Source organism: Osmerus eperlanus, chromosome 20, assembly GCF_963692335.1.
Source record: "Osmerus eperlanus chromosome 20, fOsmEpe2.1, whole genome shotgun sequence".
NCBI lineage: Eukaryota > Metazoa > Chordata > Actinopteri > Osmeriformes > Osmeridae > Osmerus > Osmerus eperlanus.
Genome location: NC_085037.1, coordinates 3,627,999 through 3,652,716, shown reverse-complemented (window position 1 = coordinate 3,652,716; position 24,718 = coordinate 3,627,999). Strand labels below are relative to the sequence as shown.

Here is a 24,718-nt window from a genome sequence, read left to right as displayed (position 1 = left end):
TCACTTCTACCAAAATGACATTAGCTTGCCATCTTAGGCTATGCTTTTCATTTTGAGGACCGTGAATGCATATCTGACCCTACAGCAGTGTTGTTCAACCCTGGTCCTCGGGGCCCACTGTCCTGTATGTTCTAGAACAGTGGTTCTCAACCCTGGTCCTCATTGACCCTCTGTCCTGCATGTTTTAGTTGTTTCTTGGCTCCAACATACCTGATTCAAATTCATGTTCGTTTCCAGTCATCTACAGAGCTTGATAACGACCCATTCATTCGAATCAGGTGTGTTGGAGCAGGGAAACATCTAAAACCAGGGTTGAGAACTACTGTTCTAGAATGTTTCCCTGCTCCAACACACCTGATTCAAATGAATGTCGCTTTGATGACAACCCATTGATTTGAATCAGGTGTGTTGGAGCAGGGAAACATAGAACATACAGGATAGTGGGCCTGGCTGGGCCCTGAGGACCAGGCTTGTAGAATACTATTTAAGACCCTCAGAACCTATTTAAATATCCTAGCTTGTCATTGTATATTTATCACAAATAAACATTATGGATTTCATTTTGTCTGTAAATTGACCAATTTACATTATTCATAAATAAGACTTAATTACTGTGGATAACTTGTGAGAGATCTAAAGAAACGCGTCCTCTGGTGCATGGGAGGACACCATGCAACCTGCTTTTGGGCTGTAAACGAATGTGATGATGTCATTTGAAAACTTAAATCACTCCCCCAAGTCAGAGGCGGCGATTTGTTCTTTTCTCTTTAGCCTATTTTGCCAGTGTTTAAATGTTGCCAATGTGTCGCGGACTACTGCACAAATTCGAGAAAGTAAAATAGTCAAACTGTATAGGGTGAAGTTTTTGCCGTCCAAGCGGCACGGGACTGTGGGATTTATAGACGAAACTTAACATAGCTGAGCCCGTTTCTGTGGGCAAGCGCTGAAACTTATTGTAACCGCAAAAATGAATCGGAGTTTTAATAAATCGCAATCCTCCTTACGATTCTTGGATTGCACCGCTGTTGAAGTAAAAAGCAAGGTAAGTCGACTATGTTAACATGTACGCTACACGACAGAACACTTTTGAAGAAGCTAAATTGTTTTCCAGGCTACTTCACATGGTCCCAAACTGCGTTTTTGGCTGAAGCACAGTTAAGTCTAACTACCGCATGCAACTATTTGTGAGATTCACTGGTCCAATCGGTCATGTTTGAATTCATAGGCTACACATTGTAATGGGTAGCTCTTACTCCCATAACATTTCGATTTTGTGAAATTCCCGCTGAAGCAACTAATCATGCGAATCTAATGAGATGTCTTGAGAGTTTATTGCTTGCCTGTCACGATACTTTGAAAAACTGCATTTGCTGGGAGCTGGACTATTATGCAAATCTCCCTGAATGTTTCTGAGACATTGTCTCTTAAATTCAGCGTGGATATTGTTGCTACATTGTTGTAACTTTACTTAACTGTTCTGCAACAGTAGTTGCAACTGAGCGTTGGCAATAACCGATCGATATCTAAAATACTATGGCGTCTTTTACCATCCACCTAGATTACATACCAAACAGCATAGGCCTCATTAGTCATCCCAAAATAGCGTAGTTGTAATTCACATGCCAGGTACTTATTTACAGCCGTCGATGTTTAACTAGCTTTATCGTGCTAACTATTTCAAAGATTGAAGCCAAAACATCTATCGTTGGGCTTTGGTGAAAAGGAAAACAAAATTGAGTACCGCAGTGGTGATGGAAGCAACACACGCTTTTGCGTCACAACAATTGGAGAACATTTAAAATATGTCTTGAATGTGAACACAAACCCAGCCAAACCGAAGCAGGCAGCAGTTCAGTGCTCCCATGCATGAGACGGGAGATGGTTGTGTTTAAGGTTCCATTCATTTATCCATAAAAAATATCAGACAACATGGCCTGTGTTCAGTTTTCTACAACACACACTCACAGACACTTGGAGGTACGTAACAGTAAACCCACTTTGGTGTCTACATAGGTAAAGACCGTTGGGGATGGTTATTTTAATCAATACACGTTCCTCTTGTCTACTCTCATAGCATTGTCATTGGTCACAATCAAAGAAACTCATGCCTGGGTTAAGTTAACCTGGTCAGCAAGATTCCAAAACATTAGCGCGTATGTTGTTAGCCTAGCCAATGGCTCTTATCAAGGCTCTCATTGATGAAGTGCATGGGCACCATGCCCAATGTGGGACCCCCCCCTGCTTGTATTGTCTAACATGGGGCAGAGTATCTTGGAATGCTGCTGCCACCACTGTACGTGAGAGGGGACCAGGATGGCGGTTCAGTAAGAGTTGGCCAGCCCCCCCCTCCCCCTCTTGTGCGCAAAGTAAGACCACTCAACTCATCTTTAAAGTTTGGAGAAGTCTAGCTTTGACTGGTGTTTGTGGGGATAGCCTAAAACTGGTTAAAGGGTTGTTCTGTATGTATAGCAGGGTTTGAAATATGGGTAAGGCAAATGTCGTCATGAAACGAACAACCGCTGGTGTGATGATTCAGAAGTCTATTATAAACTCTTAAGTGTACATTGTGACCCATCATCTTGCTTATCACCCTGTTGATGTGCCTGTGCATGCCTTTTCCTTTAAGCATGACACTAGGCACCATCTGTCAACGGCTAATCAGGTTGAGTGAGTATCAGACTCAAAACACACCCACTGTGATGGCAGGCGGAGATGTTGATCTGCATGGAGTGTCTGAATCTAAAATGGCCTCCTCGCCTTATCTTCCATCTCAGCGTCTCCATCTTTTCCTTATCATCTCAGACGAGAAAGACAAGGCAACCATTATGGGTTGACAGTTTCTCACTGACCCCAGTTTAAGGGTATGGGAGGGGGAACCACTTTGACTTAGACAATAGCAAAAAGGCACAGGAGGTGTCTGTCGAAAGCTGTGGGTTTGTTGTTGTTTTTTTGTTGTCAAGCTGTTTTTTGTTACCAGATGTGATTTGACATAGCTACCTCATCCTTCTCAATTCAGTATTTCAGCAATCCTCTTCTGAAGTCAACTTGGTACTTTCTTAAACTTCTGTTTCTACTTGGACGGTCTGTCTAAACTCCAAATTTAGAATTCCCTCCACCCACACCCAACTGCTAAAAGACTGGTCTGGCCCAGCACTCGCACACCTTGCGGGGATTTCAAAATAGGCAGTCTGTGGTGATGGTTAGAAATTGAATGTAAAATATGGCTTACAAATTGTTATGCAAAGGTGAAAATTAAGTTTTAAAGGTTTAAAATGTGAAAATACAGATTTCCAGTTAGCTTAGCTTGGCTTGTTACCACAAGTCTGAGGTAAATGTATTTAGTGTAGTACCTGCCTGAACTTGTTGAAAAAATGTTATGCAAGGGGGTGGAGAATCCTGTCAACGTTCAGGTTGTGTATTTTCAGGGAATGTTTCAAATTTAGACCTGTGACGTTTATCTTGTCCAGACTTGCGTTAAGCAATGTTCCATAGTTTCACACTGAAATCAGATTGTTTAAGCAATTGCGTCTTTTTTTACTTCCATATTCTATCACTGAACAAAGAAGGCTCATGACTTAACTGAAGTTACTTCAGAGTAACTAAACTAACACTTGTGTTAGTTTAGTTACTTAGTTTTTAGTTGGACTATTTGCACAACTCTGTCCAAACCAAATTATTCTGAATCGTCTCATGTAAACGCCATGCAATATTATTCACACTATAAAGTCTGTGTCAGTGTATGCATGTTTACAAGTGAGCTCAAAAGCATATATGATTGTGTCCTTGTATTTGGCATCAGTGTCTGCCCGATCGGCCATAACACACATGGCATCACACCAATACACCTCCCCTGCAATGACAATCATATTTCATCGACTAATGACATGCTGCTCCTGACTAGGGCCCGCCTCCCTCCCTGACTGCATGATTACAGCATTGCAGCACGATCCACAAATTACTCCTGTGGGATTCAGGGACGTTGCTATTGTGAGAGACAAAGCCCGGCGTGTATCTCCGTTCTCGTTTTCTTCCTCCATCCCGCACTTGCTACCCACACACATCCTTGCCTCATGCGTTTTCCCTTGCCCTATGTGTCATGTGACCGGTGTGGTGACCTCAGGGCAACCTCCTGCTGTGTTCTGACTTGGTGGTCCAATGACAGGGCTGGAATAGCACTGGACAATCGCTGCCCTATGCTCCTGTCAGCTGTGTGTGCTTGCGTGTGTACTTTTTCATTGTCCAGCCTACTCAACTCTGCCATATTGCTCAGAGAGTAGTCACCATGTTGAACTGGCTAGACCTTTGTGTAGTGGGCTGTTGCTGTTATTCCCATAGTCTTTAGACAACCTACTCCCCCTTACTAACCCTTTTCAAAATCTTTCTTTGTGTAAATCCTTCTTCCAATGATTTTGCCAGTCAAGGCTTTGGTTACATATGACTTATATGTCCTATTTTATTATGATTATTATAATATATTATTATTATGTATGTGGCCTATTTGACTGTACACTGTTGGTAATATGAGCCGAGTCACTTAGATATTTTGTGTTTGTTTGATGTTTAAGGTGTTATTTTGGTTATGTCATTCTATGGAGGTCCGTAAACTATCATTGTTTAGGCTTCTCAGGAATATTGTGTCTCGTTATGGAGGGGAGAACCTTGGCAGCCAGCAAGAAGCAGATGTTGTTCTTGTCTAGAAGCAACAAAAAGTTGTTGCATGTACAGTGATGTGAAAAAGTATTCACCCTCTAAAAACAAGTATTTTCAAGAACTGTGACAACTAATAATATACAAAGAATATTTATAAAATAAACAAATGTGGTTGATTGTGTCTAGATTGAGCATATATTAGGAAAGCAGTGAGGTTGAAAAACAATTAAAAACCGAAAATAAAAAAAAGTTACGTTTGCAATAGTTAGTATTGAACATAATATTTGTAAAGGAATGAACCATTTTAACAGTGTTTGTATAGTCTCAACTCATTGAAACAGAAAAAGTCAGTAGGCTAGCGCATTTCCGGGGAGATTTCATATGGTAGCTTTCATAAATTTGGGGGATTTGTAAAACCAACACCAACCAAAATACTCCTTTAATAATAAACTCTTTCAATTTAAAGTTGTTGTCAACAAAACCCAGAACTAACGCTGTTGCACAGGGCTTCATTGGAATGGTCCGGTGTATGTCCCAGTACAGGAAGATTCCAGAATGACTGAGACCAAAGCCCCAGTGTCTCGTCCCTGTTTCAGTCATCATGGAGACTATCCTGCTCACTTTCTTCTTCTTTGATCCTCCTACATCCCCCCCCCCCCCCCCCTTCCTGCAGTATGGGGCTGAGTTCCGGCGCTTTTCCGTGGACCGCTTCAAACCGGGCAAGTTTGAGGAGTTCCTCAAGCTCATCATGCACATCCACCGCATCGCCAACATGGAGGTGATGATTGGCTACGCCGACATCCATGGCGACCTACTGCCGATCAACAACGACGATAACTTCTGCAAGGCCGTGTCCACCGCACATCCCCTGCTCCGAGTCTTCATACAGAGACAAGGTCAGAGCTCCCTCTCCCTCGCCGCGGTTTCTCTCCTCCTTTCCTCGCATCCCTTCTTTCCCTTTTTCCAGAGGGCTCGAATGACAAACGTTTTGGAATGACTGTGTTGTACTACACCTTACAACAACCTTCCCATTGAAAGTCTGACACATACAGTTAGGTTGAGCACTAAAATCACTTGTCTCGTGATTTTCTTTAGGGTATTTGCTTCTCATTTTGGTATCGTTACCACTCATTACTATATAGTTGATGTGTACAAAGTTGACTGTTGACCCACTTTCCTTTTCATTTATTCATAAAATGTCAGTATTATAACTCACTCAGAAATGTTTGTGTAGTTTTGATTGTTTTTAAATGTAATGTATATATTTGTACATTGACTATGTAAGATTTACCTATATGATGTGTTTTTACTCAGTTTAAAACAATTTGATCGAAAATAAATGTTCCCACGTTGTAAGTAACTGACATGGGTATGCTATGTGTTCCCGGAATTCACAATGTTAGCCATCAGGGTCTTTTTGTTTACCTCACACGAGGACGGGGGAAGGGGGGTTGGGGGTTTCCTGTCCTCTTATTGGCTAGGTCTGTCTGTGTCTGTCTGCCGCTTAAGTCCTGTGTCTTATCCAAAGGAAAAGCATGCAAGCGAATGCAGCCATTGAAAATCAGGTCATTGAGCAAAGCCTGTGTGTCGGCATACCAGACATTACTGAGAGACAAAAGACCTGCGTGAAAGAGAGGCTCCTCACCGTGTGTGTGTGTGTGTGTGTGAATGAGTCCAGAGACTGCTCTCTATCTCTCTATCTCTTGTCTATAACAGTTTCCTAGATTGAAAAGGCCACTTCCAGCATACAAATGAGTCCATCGTCATCAACCTTTTGTGAGGGAAATTAGTAAAAATATACAACGTTTCAAAATGCTGTATTTGCATTAACTTTTGTAGTTTAACACACTACAAATCGTAAATGTGTAACAAAAGCAGGAGACATGCAGGGAGACAGACAGGATGTTGGTGTAATGTTGAAACGGCAGGCCCAGGGATGAGACAGACTGAAGCCACATAACAAACATTTAATTGAATATCTACTTTATTTTCACCTACACACACACACCCCTGGGTGGCCCTTTACCACCAAATATGTAATATAAACGTGTAGGGGGCATGCACAGTGTGCACTTTGCATGTTCTTCACAGAAAATGAGCCATGGCCCGTGTCTCAAGTTGAAAATGGTTCCCACATACCCAAACACCACACAAGGGTTAAGGTCTAATCCTCCCTCTCGAATGTTCTGTCATCTGCTTGATTGCGTTTTGGACCCAGAACCATCCAGAACAGACTGCAGAATTAGTTTTCATTGCACTCCACTTAAAACACTAGGAACACTAAGTCTCAATTTGCCAATTCTTTTGTCATGTGTGGTAATGTCGCATATTTCAAACTAAGTTTCCCATGGTCAAAGTCACTCCACCAACGATGAACTTTGACTTTGTGCCTACTATCAAGTGGTTTAACTTTGGGTTGTTTTAACATTTTGTGTGAGTAAAAAAACCAAATTGACTTTGAGGTAAATGTGTATGTCTCTCCTGATAAATTTCAACAAGTGATAGTCCTTGTCTAGTTGTTGTAAAGTGATGTCATGATGGGGCTACGAGCCGACGAGGGTGCCTTCGCTAATCCCGGTGATGAGCGGTGTCAACCGGTACCATGGAAGTCCTTCCAGTGCTCTGTGTTGGCGCTTGTGAAGGTCATGCACTGTCCCATCGTCACCGGGCCTCCCAGGACGGTGGGTGCTCAAGCCCCCCGGGTGCATCATTCAGTGACAGACTGACTCCCTGCCCTGTCACACTGGGGTCCATTCAGCTGCCAACCATTCCAGACCAGCCTATCCCACATATGGAGCTAACACGTAACAGGGCAGCTTCTCAGAAAGCTCGACGTGGCAGCTTAGCCCACTGACAACACTCCAGACGTGGCCTTTCCCTTTCTCCTCCCTTTGTTTTTGATTGAGCTCAGGTTTATTTAGAGAGAAAAGAGAAACTGTTTCTGAAATCTTCTCTGAGCGAAGACTGTCCTAAGGATGTTTAGTGTAAACATGCATTTGTGTGTCCATGCACAGGCAGTTTTGTGTCTGTGTGTGTGTCTATGCGCGCTAAAAAGGGTCACCGTCAAGGTTGAATGCGCTAGAAAGGCCCATTGATGTGTGCAGGTGCTGTTCCCTCAGGTCCTCCCAGGGATGACTGGGAGCCCTCAGAACTCTGGGTAATGACTAATCTAGGTTCAAAGGGGAAGTTGAACCTGGAAGAACCACTGCTGAGGACAGACTTCCTCCCTTTTTAATTTAACCGTCAAATTGAACCCCCCACCCCGCCTTCATATTTCCCTTTTCTTGTTAGCGTGTGTACTTGACCCGTGTTGGGATTCTTCATAGCTGTCATTCTTTCTCCTGATAGGTGCCTTATTATCTTCCTTGCTCATTTTTGTGCTTACATACACTTCATCTAGCTATCAAAGAGAGAGAGGTAGACATCCTGAGGTGTCCAGACCTATCACAGAGCGAGGTAGACATCCTGAAGTGTCCAGACCTATCACAGAGCGAGGTAGACATCCTGAAGTGTCCAGACCTATCACAGAGAGAGGTAGACATCCTGAAGTGTCCAGACCTGTCACAGAGCGAGGTAGACATCCTGAAGTGTCCAGACCTATGACTCGTTTCTTCACACACAACATGCCTTTCCCTCCACACTGGAGTCTGTCTTTAATTTCCTTGCATAATTTTCTAATCTCCAGCTCTTGGAGTCACCAATGTTTGCACAATAATGATTAACGAAAAGCTCAGATTTGATTTTGTATTGACTTTTCTTTTTTCTTTTGGGGGGGGTGGGGGGGGGGCGGGGTTCATGGACCAGTTAGCAGCTCACTGAGGGGAGGAAGAACCCAACAAGTCTACAGGCTGAGAGCGAGAGAGATTTTCAATCTAAGTGAACATTGTTGTAGTTAGGCAGGGGCTCCATGTTTTGTGTGGGTGTTGTACAATCTGCCCAGTCACGGGGCAGTCCACTCAGTTGACCGGCCAGTCACAAACTCACAACCCCAGAGTTCTGTATGTTGATCAGTACTTGGAGAAACACCCAGTTTGTCTGACTCGTGCAGTGCCCATGGTATATTCCAGACTGTTTGCTTGCTTGCTTACATATTGCGAGATTATCACATGGGACAGATATAAAGATATCACTTTTCCACCTGCTCATATTTTAAGTTAAATTAGGCTACTGAATGTGACTCGAGTTAAACCTAGAAGTTATAAACGTGATTTAAATCTGTGCTGGCACAAAGATATATGTGATTCTTTCAAACGAATACAGTTTCAAAAGGAAAGGTTAGTGAGGGGGGTCGGAGAAAAAGGGAGAGAGGCAGGTCGGTAATTAGGACTCGCCCGTTTTCCCCTTCAGACCACAGAAATCAGCTTTGGCCTCCCTCTGTCCATACAGGTTAGATTCCATCTCTGATGAATTTAATTTCAAATGTATTCATGCCAAGAACCCTGGCTCCCCCACCTATCCTCCCCCCTTACATAATCCTTCTGTGGATTATACAACTAAACTCTCGTGCCAGATGAAAACCGCTGTCAGACAGACTGACCCCTGCCTAGTTCATCCAGTTTGGCCACGTGGATACAATAATAATCCTTGAAATATTTAGAAAGTGGAAAGCCTCCATGGATTGAGGGGGAAAAAAAACAAACACGAAATTGTTAGGCAGTTTCACAAAAGTGAAGGCAATTTTCGAAAGCTATTCTACTGTTTTGGCTCTACACTGTATGACTCTTGCCTAGACTGTTCCTAGTCACTTTGCTGTGTGCGTGCGTGTGTTCTTGTGCCGTGCCAAGTGAAAATGCGTAGCAGACTGGATGTAGGTGTGTGTGCATGTGTGTGGCCTCCTCTCGCTGCAATCTCCTCACAATAAAAGTTGCGGGGAGTGCAATGGAGCTGCCTGGTGCCTGCGAGGAGCAGAGTGGAGGAACAACAGCATGCCTGATTGAGATGCTCCCTCTTTGTGTCCCAGCCAGCCTGGTCCCCTGTGGAAGGGCCATTAAACAGGCCCTAAATCAATCACTTGGCACGGTCTTGCTAACGCACACAATCCCGACACAACGATGACCCCACACACACTTTTCTGTGGATTTCCTTGACTGCTGCCGTGTAGTTTCGCGTTCGCTCCCCTTTGGTGTGTGGCCTGTGTGTGACGTGGAAGGAGTTCCACGTTGGAGACAGATATGGTGACGGTGTAAAAACATGTTTTGCATCCTTGTTTGCAGCGGTTTATGTTTCCCCCGCTGCTTCCTTTTCCTTGGTCAGTGCTCCTTGTTTGTCGCTGTTGTTTTTAGAGTTGTGACTCACGAGAGATCACGGCTCCTTACACTGCAGCTCACAATCTGTCTTGTAGGGAGATGGCTGAGCGGTAAGGGAATCGGGCTATTAATCAGAAGGTTGCCGGTTTGATTCCTGACTGTGACAAATGACGTTGTGTCCACTTCACTCTACTTGCCTCGGGGGAATGTCCCTGTACTTACTGTAAGTCGCTCTGGATAAGAGCGTCTGCTAAATGACTAAATGTAAATGTCTTGTGGGCACAGAAGCACGCTTTTGCAAACAGACAATTTTTTTTGCATACACGCATGTGTACTCCCAGCCTTAAAGTAGGTTGGGGGAGGCCTGGGTTCACTTTAATTAAACCTTCAGGTCGGTCGTGTTTGAAGTAGGGTGGGGGTTGTGTCTCTGCTTCATTTTGTTTTACGAGCCTGCTTGGAAAGTGCCTCTGCTCTCCCACAATGAAGTTTCCAGATAACTACCACCGAAATCTGGATTTGTTCTTTCTCATCTTGACATGGACGTTACAGCCCAGTGACGTTTTCCCTGAATTGTTGGTTGGATAGATACATAGACAGATAGGTCCATGATCTAGTATGAGAAATGTATTTATTGGTAATGACGATGTCGATATATTGATTTTCCTGCAGGCAACAATGTCCTAACCGACCGAATAATAAATTGCAATAATGTGCCACTGCCAACTCATCCAGCAGAGAAAACAAAAATCCTTCAGTCCCTCTCCATGCCTCCTCTCCTCTGAGAGGAAGCAACCAAAACCGCAAGTCACAGGCTTAGTAACACACACAAACACACACATTTGCATTGTGTGTGTGTGTGTGTGTTTTTTAATTTGTAGTTTCTAATTCCAGGCAGTGTTCTGTGGCTACTGGATTTGACCCAGTCCGACGTGGTTTAGGAGGAGAGACAGGCGGAGATGGCTCTTTACAGGGTGGACCCCTGGGAGAGGTGCATTGTGGGTAGCACGGGGTTTGTGAGTTCTTCAAGGGAGGAGCTGCTGTTTTGCGTAAAGGCTGCCTGGTGGAAGGCTGTGCACTCCGGCCCCTCCTAATTACAGCCTGACTGTAGGACAAGGTTAGGCATGTGGTGTGTGTTTTTCTGGTATGTGTTTCTGTGCAGACAGTGCATGTGTGGGTGTTTGTTCTGTGTATTCAGCTGTGTGTGTGTGTGTGTGTGTGTGTGTGTATATGTGAGAGTGGTGTAAAAGAATAGGCACTTTGCTACAGAGTTGTGAACACAAGTGCAAGCTTGTCTTGCTTCATTACTTTCAGTTGAGACCGATTGAAGTCGTTTACCTTCATTGAGGCATGCCACACATTCATGTTGGCTTGGCTGTTTTTAGCATTGAAGTAGCTCATTTCCATATGATGTGCAATTTTGTATTTAATTTCACTGATTGTTTCTCTCTTTTGAAAGGTTGACCAATTTTTGAGAGCATGAGGGGTGCATTTGTGTGCATGTAATCAATGACATTCTGGATACTTTCTCTGCACTGGACTTTTTGAGGTTTGGCTATACTTTGCATAGACATCTGCTTTTTGTCACAATCTAAAATGTTAGTGCAGTACACTTCAATTCATTGTTGGTCACAACATCAAACTCAGTTTGGACTTGGAATCAGACTCTGTAGCTCATTAAAAGCATGGATTATTCTATGCAGTGAGGGTCTTGACCTGTTTATAAGTACTTTTCCTAGGGGAACTCCCCTCTCATCACCTGAATCCAATCAGGGCCTCAGGTGACGCAAAATCTTGTACATGTGATGACATATGAATGTTGTTTACAGCTCTGTTTATTTTCTGGGTTTTGAGAGGGTCACAAGTTCCACCATCTCAAAATCAGGGATGATCTGTGACAAGACTCTAATTCACTTAGTGTGTGTGCCTGCGGTTCTCTCTCTCTCCATCTTTATGCATGTGTTTGTGAAGCTGAGAAGTCAAACTTGGCCGGGGTCAGATGGCTGAGCGGTTTGGGAATCAGGCTATTAATCCAAAGGTTGCTGGTTTGATTCCCGGCCGTGCAAAATGACGTGTCCTTGGGCAAGGCGCTTCACCCTACATGCCTAGGGGGAATTTCCCTGTATTTACTGTAACTCTGGGTAAGAGCGTCTGCTAAATGACAATGTAAATGTAAGACTGGATCTGTGATCTGGTCAAACTCACACAAACCCCACTCATGCAATTACTTGATCTTACATAATACATGTTCACCCAGAGCATGACTGCAAGAAGTTGTTTGCTTTTCATGTTAAGACCGGTAATATATTATCCCTGGAAAGACTGAGTTTGTCGAATTGAGCTTCATTCAGATCTGGAAAAGAAGTGGTTCCAGTTTGTTTATGTTATAATCCCCTGGTGAAATAGTACTGGGGCTGAGTCGGAAATCCACATTTGTTATTTCCTTTTTTTGGGGGGGGGGGGGGCGGGGAGAGGCAAGAGTAGCTCAGGAAGGTGTGTGTTTAATCGTCATCATTTAGAATCTCAATTATCCTGTGTCATTTGGAAATTCAATTTGTCCTGGTTTGTCTCATCTTGAAAATGGTGTGGATTTTGGGGAGATTAACAATGACAACCTCGTATGCAATAGCCTCTGTTCTACCCTACTCTACTGTACACAGTCATGGTCTGGGATGGTTGGAAGGTTATGGGGGTGGGGTGGCTGAAGGGTGGGGGTGGGGGGGTGCTCAAGGGGAATTAAAGCAACTATTAAGCTCAGATCAAGTCCTTGTTGCTAGGACAGGCAGATATAGGTCAGGGCTTTAAAACAATGACACAAGCTGTCAGACCCCCCTACGCAGGGAGAGACTTGTTTAACTACAACTCGCTGATCAGTTACAGTACTTGATTGGCTGCCTAGAGTCCTCAAGTGTATTTGACTGGCCATAGAGGATCAGGAGAGCTGAATGAGGGAACATCCAATTGGTTTATCTCAAACCCAAATGGGACAGAGGCCTAAATTATAAAATAATTTATAATAATGAGTATCTCCTTAGAGGTACAATTACCAAGGTTTATGACAGTTAAAGTGTAATGCTAATTTCATATAAAAAAAAAAATTCTGCTTCATTTTATTTTCATAGGCAGGGTCGTAAATGTTTGCAAAAATAAACACGACACAAACATGACAAAACTTGTCATGTTTGCTGGACAGGCTTCTTGTCTGTCTACCTGGCAGTAGTAAGTTCATGTGTTTTGGGGGGGTGTCTTTGAACAGAGGGGGTGAGGTATTTTGATTTGAATCCTTTTGAACTCAAGCCATTGCCAGGTTTATAAAAAAACTATAAAATAAAACTTACCGATCCTGCCTTTAAGTTAAAACACGAGTAACTTGCTTTTCCCTCTTGTGGTTATACAGTTGAAGACAGGCCCATGATTTTACATTTTTGTATCCTCAGATGGTGGAATGTAGATGAATACGGGTGATAGCTGACCTTTGCTAATATGTGTGGGTGTTCGTGTGTCACATCACCACCGTTAAGAAAATCGGTGGAGCAAGGAAGGAGTAGAGGACAGGACCAGCTTGTGTCAACACACTCAGGAAGCATACTGTTCCACAGGGTTGCCAAAAACTGGGTGTGGGTGCTTCAGGTGCATAGTCATGAGCACAAACCTGTCCAAGCATGCAGAGCCGTTTCTCAACTTCCCCCAGGGAAGAGGAACATGGGGGACGAGATGGGGCGTGACTGCTCCAAGTGGTCAAAGGCTCTGTTGTACTCTGTGTTTGGAAATGACAACTGTCTGGCATTAAAATAAATCAATAAAATCAATAAAGTGTACTCAGCAGGGAACGTGCTAAATGGAAGTAAGATTGTTTGCTGTGTGCAGTAATATCGTTCAAATGGGCCGTTTGTTCTTTTGTGAGTTAAGGGTGACTTAAGCGTGACTTAATCACGTAGAAGGCAATGTGACTGTAGTTTTAGTAAAGCCATTTTCTGAAGTATCTTAGGACAAACCTCTCATCTTTTGCTTACTATTAATGATGATTACTGTCTTGTGCTAATAGGGGATGGAACCGTCTGTGCACCATATCCACCTGTCACCGAATTCTAACAATAGCATTAGCTAATTCACCAAAATTGAGAAGTACTTACTTTGTGTGAGTGTGAATCTGTAATCCCCTGGACTTGGTGTTTGTCACCTGGAGGAGGATTAGATCTAAGGCCGGGCTCAAGTCACTGACAGGATGGCGATGGCGTGGGGGTGGAGGGGTCAGACCAGGCAAGGACTGACCAACTGTTCCACATTCTTAGGAGCTTCCAGGCCCATTCTTAGGAGCTTCCAACTTTAATAAGTATGGTTGCACTGGTGACTACATTTCACCAAAATATGTGTCATATTTGAAAGAAATACCATCGGTATGATGAGTGCAGGACATTCAGTGTTTACTATCAGACATTGTGGTGGGTCTGTGAACAGGGATGATGAGCACAGTTAGTTAAGGCTTGGCCATGTTAATGAGGAGTCTTTGTACATTAGTCAGCTGCACACAACACATGGTTATGTTCTTGCCCTCTCTTCTGGGTCCCTAATGCTCTTTTGTCCAATTAAAATACTGTCCCTTTTCCTACATGTCATTCCTCCCCCATTATCACGGTTCAACTGCAATGACTCCCGAGTCATCAGAATTGAAACAATGACTCCCTACATATAGTAATAAGAACTGAAACAATGACTCCCTACCTATAGTAATCAGAATTGAAACAATGACTCAATCCTCGATCTCCCACTGGCTTTATGAATGGACCGTACTCCATCATCCCACATGAACTCTAAATGAATTCTATCCACACAGGACACACACACAAATAGCTCTGACTTGAATGAACAATCGCAAAGCGTGTCCAATTTTAAACACGTCTTTCAGCTCGGTCTTGTTAAATGTAACTAGAGGGCTCAAGAGCTTGGAGTGTGAGGTACTTTGTTGTCTGGTCCTCATCGCTCTCATGTGGTTCCCAGAACAGCAGCATGATGTTCTCTGCTGCGGTGGAACAGCTGTCTCTAATCGGCTCTCGGGACGTTCACTCTCAAACGGACTACGTGGACGTGGCCTTTTGCCATTTTTTTGTGAGTTTTTCTGGACATGCTATTGTTTAGGTTAGCACTTAGGAATCAGTGCATTGGTTTGTTTTGGGGGAATGTATTGGAACCTATTTGCCTCTTATTTTCTCAACAGAAGGCAAAACAACTTGTGGACATGATTTAATGTCTTGAGCATCACCTATGACAACTCTTGTTTACTGTTCTTCCTGCTTACTTCTATAGCACTTAAAATCATTTTCTACTCAGTTAAAAAGTTTGATTCTGTGTGCACAGATCCAGCATGTACCCATTGTATTAAGTTCATGTGTATACCATGTAAAAGTGAATATACTCTTGTAGAACATATGCGAGGAAGAGAACTCGTCAACATGTTCAGAGAACACATTTTTTTCTGTTGGTGGAGAACATCCACCTGAAAGTCTGAAGATGGTTTGAATACAAATTCGGTTGAAACAGTACAGCCGTGCCAATAATTCACTTTGACCTCAGACTAGGAAGCTGCAGATTAAACCCTGCATTCTCACAGAAAACCAAGTCTTCAAAGGAGTGTTTTAATAAAGGTAGATGGGAGGAGAAAAGCGTTTCTTTCTCTGTTCGTGTTCCCCCTTCTCTCCCCTGTCTGTCTCCCATAGAGGAATGCAAGACCTGCCCCCCCCCCCCTCACCACCACCACCACCTATTACTTCCCTCCCCCCACCCTGCCAGCTCACTGAGCCCTCACTATCCCTCTCTTTGCTCTATCTGCCCCCGTCCTATTTTTCACTCCTCACTCCCTGTCTCGTAACCCACTGAGTCCTCTGCCATGACCTGTGGCAGAAATGTGCTGCGTATGAAGAAAAGGGGTGGCGGCGCAGAACCAAGAGAGAGAGAGGGGAGAGAGAGCTTCTTAATCCTGAGACACACTCTCCACACTTATGCCGACCAGGCAGCTCTCCTTAACTTGTCCCAGATGTGTGGCGGCCCATACACCATGCTAACAGTAAGGTTGGGAGGGGTGGTTGGAGAGGGGAGGGCAGGGGGGGGCTGCTCCCCCACTTGTCTTGGCCCCATGCTGAGAACTCTGACCTGTCCTTCCATTCAATACTATGTGCTGTCTGTCTCTGATCTCGGTTCACATTTCAGCTTCATGGTCCCTGGTGGCTGTCATATCATAGTAGTTGTTGGACATGTACACAACCATAAAGGGAACTCCAAACATGAGAACTAGAATGAGTAGGAACTTCAAATAGGTTCCGAGTTAAACCACCTCCCCCGTCTGTCATAGTCGGGATATTCTAAGACCAAGTTCTATCCCGGCCGTGAGCACCCCACAAAGAATGTGAACCATGTCTGATTATTTAACCTTTTTTTTTTTTCTTGACAAGGGGTTGCCTTGCTTCTTCTGCCAAATGTTTCTTTTTTTTGTGCTTGTTAGCATTTGCTGGATGTCTTGGCAGCCTTAGTCTCCCAGACAGACCTCCCTAATGTTTTGAAAAGACAGCGCGGAGACGTGAAGTGTTCCATCAACGTTCAACCTTGAACTGAACCACTAGTGGCATACCACCCACAAAGCTGCATGGACATTTACAATACGGCCAAAACAGGGTTGTGACATGGTATTCTGCATTCTACTGAAGCTGTGGAGGTGAATCTATTTGAGTCCCTTTCTGGAGTTCTAATAAACTTCGGCAACCGTGAGTCATTGGTTAGTGTCTAGTCCTGTTTAGAAAAGAGAAAGGGATGTTCCATTAGTTCTACATTTTGCCAAATCTTACATTCTGAACTCATTTAAGAGTGGACACGGGTTGAGACCGAGCACCAAGCCCAATGTCATGGCCGGTCAGTTCTGTGGCTAACCATAGTTATAAACACACTCACAGATAGAAAGAGAACATGGACCCTGTTACCCGAGTTGTCCAAAATATATTTGAAGTGGCACACATACCAGTGCCCCTCACCTGTAAATTCATCATTCAAAATTCCTACTCTAAATTCAATAACCTCACAGCATAAGATTACTGGTAGCCCCAAAAACTGTTTGCCATTCTTCATACTACGTGGTTTTCGACAGACACTCCCATTAGTTTGCAGCCCCAGTTCTAAACTTGCCTTTATGGTACCTACGCTACTCTTTTTCATCCAGTGTCTCCTTTGTTTGCTTGAAAACCAACCCTATGCCTGCATGTGCAGATGCACACACCTAGTCCTACACACACACACACACACACACACACACACACTCACACACTACCACATACACACTTAATTTATACTGTAATTCCTGTTCGTTGTCCCACACTTTCATCCACATTACTCACAGAGGACAAACTGTTCATAGATTACCGCTGCAGGATTCAAAATTGTGGCTCAACATAGAAGCCCTGCTCTGGTTTTTGTTTTATTCTATGTTTCTATGTTTTCTTCTTCTGGCGTGTTCACGGGTGCATTTGTCTGGTCCTCGGCTTTGAACAAAAGAACACAGTTGGGGCAGAGGCCTAATGGGCAATCATAAAACTCTTGAGATACTTGACTTTTTATTAGAGCAAGTAAAAATTCTGTAGGACTTGAAAGGGGCTCTTCCTCCCAGCCCCAGTTAAATAGATGTGGGCTTTGATGGACAAGAGAAAATAAAGAGGACTTGTTTTGCCTTTGGGTTCATTCCAACCTCGTACCTTACATACAGGATACAGTAGAAAGGGATGATTTGAGAGCTAGCAGTCTCCAGATGTAAAGCTGCTCCTAAACAACTCTTCTAGAAAATCTTAAAATAGCCTCCAGTCGGCTAGTTACATTGAGCTATTCAGACTTGAGTGAAAGATACCTGTTAGCAGAGGCCTGGGGAATCTGTGTCCTCGCACACTCACACAGCCACATTCCTGACCACTACAGCACTGCTGAGTCAGATGCATGAACGCACGCACACACACACAGGGTTCTTGACCCGCCGAGCCCTCCACAGCCCTGACCCATAACCCCTGACTCCTTTATGGCGTGGTGTCAGACCAGGTGACTCATTGACATCACATGCTGTCATTGTTAAGGTTGCTCACCCTGTGCGCCAGTACTCTCTTGAGACGTCTCATCACCAGTGCCAATTCTTCCGCATACAACTGGTGTGTCTGTACTCTGTGCACATTTGGGTGTAGTTGAATAGTAACTGTAACTGTTTCCATTTACAATGTCATAACTGTACATTTCCCTCTGAAGTTATTTTCATTCTGAAACTTTCTTCGTTCTGCGGTTCAATTTCGAAAACATTCTCATTATCTTTTGAAAGGCTCTTGCTTTCTTATTAGTCCGAGTGTAAAAATCCATGAGAGTTCATTGAGCCTTCACATGTCTGGCAATTACCCCGCGAGCCTTTGATCCACAAGTTTGAATTTCACTTGCTCATCATGCCTCAGTGCAATAAGGATTACCCATATGAGGGGGTTGTTAAGTTAACCTGTGTGTGAAGGGCTCTAGTTGAGTCAACAAGCTCAGAATGAGAGTGCCATGCATGTCTCTCATCGGAATTAGTCAGACAATGGAAGGAAAGAAAACAACAGAATACTGGCTTGTGGTTCTCTGTCATTTATCCCAAAGTTTTAACATGAGACCGTTGGGTGGAGAAAATCACCAAATATCCTCAGAGAACCTAGAACCGAAATGTACACACTGTAGTGTCAATCCAAATATCGAGGTATTTTCAGGGTCTTGTTTTCACTTTTTATACAAACTGAACTCGGACCAGCCAGGCCGAGCTTTGGCTTTGTGTTGTGGAAAATCCCAGCAGGGCCTCAGTGAGTCCCGGCAGGGCCTCAGTGAGTCCCGGCAGGGCCTCAGTGAGTCCCGGCAGGGCCTCAGTGAGTCCCGGCAGGGCCTCAGTGAGTCCCGGCAGGGCCTCAGTGAGTCCCGGCAGGGCCTCAGTGAGTCCCGGCAGGGCCTCAGTGAGTCCCGGCAGGGCCTCAGTGAGTCCCGGCAGGGCCTCAGTGAGTCCCGGCAGGGCCTCAGTGAGTCCCGGCAGGGCCTCAGTGAGTCCCGGCAGGCACACTGACATGGCACACGCTGTCCCACAGACCCGCAGACGGGGTACTGCTGCCAGACTTGAGCTCTTACTCTGAAGCACAATTCCTGCCGCATTCCCAGGTTCTATTTTATTCTTAAAACTGCAGAGGGTCCAAGTGATCATGTTAGCGGGCAGAATGTCAGTTTGGTGGAGAAGGTCTCATTGGTGCATGTCCTCAAGTCAGGAGCTATCCCAAGAGTGTATCCATAAAACCATTGATGGGAATATCAGTTAGGTAGCCAAAACAACTCAAACCTAACTTGATATTAAGTTGTGCATCTCATTTTACCCTAATCCAAGTCAATGGAATCTCAGTGATCAGTACAACTGTCAGTCAAAAAGATAAGCAGGCGAAACATTTTCAGTTCAATTGTTTATTAAACAATAAACTGTGTTCTCTGCTCTTACTGCTCCTGCGCCAATTTGGAAACAAAATCAAACAAAAGTGCATGTCTACCTGTGTTTGTGTTTGAATGCAGCCTACAAGTTATATTGACCTCTTCCCTCATATGTATTTTTTTTTGCAACCCCCCCGCCCCCCCCCCCCCACACACACACACACACACACACACACACCTCCACACACTTGTATTTTATTTTCTGATTTTAGTTTTTGCTGGTAGTGGTAAGCTGTTGACACATTGTGTTTTCAGACTGCACTAAATGGTGGTGATTAGCGTGGTTGGCATCCTGACCATCTTTCCATCAAGTAAACTCAAGGTTCCGTGTCTGTAGCAGGCATCAGCCCAATGATTGGGACGTGATGTCACCGTCATACAAGTGCGTCTGTCGGCTACACATCAGTGGCGCCCCCAGACATGGGGGTGGCCAGATGGGGCCACTGAAAATCTTGGGATGGCACACCAAAACCAAAGCCATAACAGAATCTCAGGAATACTATGCTGTTGTAGTATATAGGATAGTTGAAAACAATGCCAATATGAGAGTTAAAAAATCACATACGGATAAACTTTGGTTTCTTATTTTACAGTTAATAGGGAAAACATTTTATTCATCGAAATAACGCACTCTACTTTTAGCGATGCTACTGACCAACACTGCTCGTCAGTGAGTAGCAGTGCACGGGTCTGTAATGAGACAAAGCGGCAAACTCTCCAATATGTTTCCCATCAGCCAGACTTGCACTTGTGGCCAGAAATTCCACCCCATAATAAACGCCTGTCTGGTTTCAATCAAAACAACTATGCCTCCACCCTGGTAACCTCCTTAAAAAATCTCTGAATAACTGCAGCAACCCACTTTGATGACATTCAGAAGCTTTCTGCTAGAAGTTACATATTTTGAAAATGGTCTAATGCACTGAACTTCAGAGGAGGCGTTTTCCAGACTCGTTTGATCTAAAACGGCTTGCTAGGCAGTTAGCTGGCTAGCTTTGACCCGAGCCATACAGAATAGTAGACAAGCCAGGCCGGGCTGTATTTGTGGTTTTCCGACTTCAATACCTGTGGTCTTCTGTTCCACCTATGTGCTCGGGAGTCTAGCTGGTGTGTACAGCAAGCCGCATAATAACATTTGGTCCCAGGGCCACCATATTAAAACAGTGTATTTTGCCTCGTAATTAGATTCCAGCAGGAGGAGGAGGGAAATGGAACTCTCCTGAGTCAGCTGTCTGACAGAGCCTTAATACGGTACAGACGCACTCAGAGAAGAGCCTCCACAGATGAACTGTTAGCGCTAAAATACTGAAGAAATTCTAAGGAAGGAAATGTTTGTTCATCATGTTTCTCCTCGTGTATAAAGAGATCAGTGAAGCCAGTCAACATGACGGGATGGGGATTTTGACAGTTTTAAAACATTTTGTTGTTTGATGCTTGTTGTTTTGCTTGCTTGCACAAAGTATGTTGTGTGTACTGTACAGTACACGTATCTAAGCTTGGAAGCTCAAATACACACTTTGTACAAGGCAGGTGTCCTCCCACAGGTTTGTGACTCACTCCAATTGTCACGGAGGCAGTGCCCCCTCCCCCTGAGGGACTTCCTGTCCCATGGTGTCCAGATTTCCTGTTTTCCGACAGGAAAAAAGAATCAAGCAGAAACTTTTTAGATAAAGACCTCATGACACTCTTTCTCCCCTCCGTTCTATTGATAATGTGAGATTAGGACATCTGTTGGTGATATTATCGTTGTCTGGAAAAATACAGATTGTTCTTTGACTAACCACTGAAAAACTGTTAGAACCTCTGCCATTCTTATTCGTGTCTGCTAATTGAATAAACTTCAAATGTAACATTTAAAGGCAGTAATCGTACATGATGATTATGATTGTAGTGCTCCTGAGTGGTTTGTCTTGCCATTGTTTCCTTGTTGCACGGAAGGGCAACTTCCACTTGGTGTGGACAATACAGTTCTAGTTTTCCATTTTTTTTTAAGCTTTTATCTTCCGTTACATTGTAGTCTTGCCAGATAGACAGCTTGTTGTGTGCTGTCGAGAGGCCAGTATTATGTTACCTTCCACAAGTTCTGTTCAGTTAATGCTTTGTTTAAAGTGAAGTGGAAAGCAGATCTGAGTTTGAAAATCTCCTGAAAGGCTTTAATCTTGACTTTGTGCCCTGGCATCATACTATGAGTAGGACTTTGGCCAAGCCTTTGACTATTACGGCAGCTTAGTTTGATATGATCATAGGATGGCTTTCTCTTGTTCCCTGGCCAGTGTGACTGGTACTTGTTTTCTCTAGGTTCCTATATGGTACATTCCTACTTAGTTAACAGCTGTTTGTGTGCACATGCACAGATTTGCAGGCTCCCTCAAACATCTCCGAAAGCAGCAGCAGCGGGGCGTGTCACAGAAGGGACTGCTCACTCAGCACTATGCACACACACATTCACAGGCTCGGCATGTCATGAATGACTCCTAGCTGGAATTTAGTGGCTAGACCCCCCTTTTTTCAGTGGCCTCAAAGTTGACATTTCAGCATTTGACTCGCTAGGCCAATTTTCTCAACTTTAATTTATGATTTATAAATGTCACACTAGGGATCAAATCTGTATGACAGTCTCTAGCCTCTACTCTCTGCTTGTATCCACATCCATATGCCAATGCTAGACTGCATGTGTTTCTAGTCATGAAATGTGACATGTTCTGAAGTTCTCTCTCCCTCCTACTCTGCCTTGCAGAAGAGGTGGACTACGCCAACTTTGGCACCAACACGCTGACGCGCAGGAAGAAGGCAGCGGTGGTGCTCCGCAACGACGTCAACCGCAAACGGCCGCACATACGCATCGGCATGCCGCAAGACTTCCGGCCCGTCTCCTCCATCATCGACGTGGACATCCTGCCCGAGTCCCACCGTCGCGTCCGGCTGTACCGCCACGGCTCCGACAAGCCGCTGGGCTTCTACATCCGCGACGGCACAAGCGTCCGGGTGACGCCACACGGGTTGGAGAAGGTTCCGGGCATCTTCATCTCCAGGATGGTCCCTGGCGGCCTCGCGGAAAGCACAGGACTGCTGGCGGTGAACGATGAGGTTCTGGAGGTGAACGGCATTGAGGTGACCGGTAAGTCCCTAGACCAAGTGACGGACATGATGATTGCCAACAGCCATAACCTCATTGTGACGGTCAAGCCAGTCAACCAGCGCAACAACGTCGTGCGAAGCAGCCGCATTTCTGGCAGCTCAGGCCAGTCATCAGACAGCGGTGGCTCCACCGGCTACCCCAGCCTGTCCACCACAATTGCCCTGGCAATGAACCCAGGGGCTCACCACGGCTACCCGGACGAGTTGGAGAGCGATGAGGAATCTGATATCGTCATCGAGAGCAGCCTGAAGAGGCCGTCCCGGCGTTCTAACTCCTCAACGACTTCAGCAACAACAACACGCTCCCTGGCTCCAACTCAAGCCCTGGTGGCCCCTCCACTGGCTCCACCCCCTGTCGTCCCCCCCAGTCCCCCCACGCGCCCAGCCTCCATGGTTTCCACGGCCTCATTCCACTCCCAGCCAAGCCTGAATGGGGGGACCCATCACAGCAGTCTCAGTTTCCAGCTCCACAGAGACCTGACGCTCCAACAGCAGGCGGGATACCAGCCCCAGCACCACAGTAGCAACCCTGCCCTACGACACAGCAATGGCAGCCTGCATAAAATCCTCAGTACCATGAGAACGGACCCACGACACAGCCTTGCACTGCCCAGAGGAGGCGTGGAAGAGGACGGCACTGTCATTACCCTATAATACACACTCAGCGACACTCAAACCTCCTGGCTACCCAGAGACTGTGGAACTTTCTTTGCTGGGTGTATGATAATAAACACACTTCCTCAAACTTTCTTAACTAAATGTGTTACTTTTTAAAATCTAAATCCAACAACAACACGACTACGAATACAATAGTCAGGAAGAGAGTTCACGAGGAGAGTTCATTTTGTATTGTTTGTGTTTTTAAATGTTTTCTCAGTCTTGCATCAAAGATTTTTTTTATGTAAAGTACATTCAGGCATTTAACAATTTTAGGCAAGTCCACTGTTGTGTAGTCTTACATCACCCCCAACTTTTGGAAACCACTGATTACTTTTCTTTCACTCTCCTTTTCAGGACCAACTTTAAGGTTTTGTGTATTAAGAACATTTTAAATTGAAATTCTGTTTCTGATCAATGCTGTGTAGATTGTCAAATTATTTTCTTCAATTTCTTAACCATGGATTTATTTTTTTTAAGTTTGTATTTTGCTCCAATAAATTAAGTCTTAAGGTGTTTTGCTTCAAAAATTACACAAAATCTAGACTTGCAGTATGTGCAGTATTGATTATGGTCAGATGTACCATTTTAATCATTATTTCCATCTTCACATACAAACCTGAATCTTATTGTGAGCAACTCACCCAATAATGTTTTCCGCTGTAGGGAAAATATAGTTCACGCCATCTATAATGTTTGCTAATGGATGTTTATATTTCGGAAGTATTTTCCACCTGTTACATTTTGATGTTGCTATGTTGACACTGACAATTACTGGACATTTTACCCTGCATGCAGTGACACTTCCTGGTTATCAGATGCTTTATTTTCTTAATGTTGTCCTCCCAAAAGGGATTCCAGTCCATGGAATGCAGCTTTACCCCTTGCAGCCGCACATTCTCACCTCTCCTCTAATGAACATCTTATCTCTGCTGTTTACTCAAACACTGTGACACTGTGCTTGTGAAGCAGTTATTACTTTTGTGACATGTAGGACCTCCTACTAGCAGATAACACATGGACTAGACACAGCAGGAATCTTCTGGATGGGTCGTTTCAGTCCTTACTTGCATACCACAATGTTATAGAAATTGGTCCTGTTGTCTAAATAATACGCTATGGCTAGCTGGTATGTATATTTGTCAATAAAGTCTCTTTCATTTACTCTTCAATTATTGGGCATTCATTTTAAGGACATGTACTGGGATAATTGGGTGTCATTTGTATTGAGGGCCTGGCAAAATCCTGTTGAGTTCAGTGCAATATTGTGGTGGTTGCTGCGCTCTGCTGGTTGAGTGTGGGTCACATCAAAAAGCCACATGACCATTTACTACAGGTTTAGTATTTATTACACTATTTTATATATTCCATTCTGGAATTATTCTTACCCAGTAAATTAAACAGATTTTTTTCCGATATGTTGTCTACACCATGTTTCTAAGTGCCTTTTCATCCAGGAAGAAAAGTAGTGATGTTAAGTAAAATGCTGCTTGTATTCTTATGATTGATATCATTTTCAAGTC

At 44.2% G+C, this 24,718-nt stretch overlaps 1 protein-coding gene across 1 annotated transcript; it reads left to right on the top strand.

Annotated features, from left to right (window-relative positions):
• Positions 1–725: 725 nt before the first annotated feature.
• On the top strand, positions 726–24,359 carry pard6gb (par-6 family cell polarity regulator gamma b). The gene is made up of 3 exons (XM_062487288.1): positions 726–1,042; positions 5,324–5,546; positions 22,138–24,359. Exons 1-3 carry the CDS (start codon positions 968–970, stop codon positions 23,190–23,192), a joined length of 1,353 nt encoding a protein of 450 aa, XP_062343272.1. The 5' UTR covers positions 726–967; the 3' UTR covers positions 23,193–24,359.
• Positions 24,360–24,718: the final 359 nt, after the last annotated feature.

Coding starts and splice junctions, on each gene's coding strand:
- pard6gb (XM_062487288.1), top strand. CDS start 968: ATGAATCGGAGTTTTAATAAATCGCAATCCTCCTTACGATTCTTGGAT. Junction 1,043..5,323: donor CTGTTGAAGTAAAAAGCAAG/GTAAGTCGACTA, acceptor CCCTTCCTGCAG/TATGGGGCTGAGTTCCGGCG. Junction 5,547..22,137: donor AGTCTTCATACAGAGACAAG/GTCAGAGCTCCC, acceptor TCTGCCTTGCAG/AAGAGGTGGACTACGCCAAC.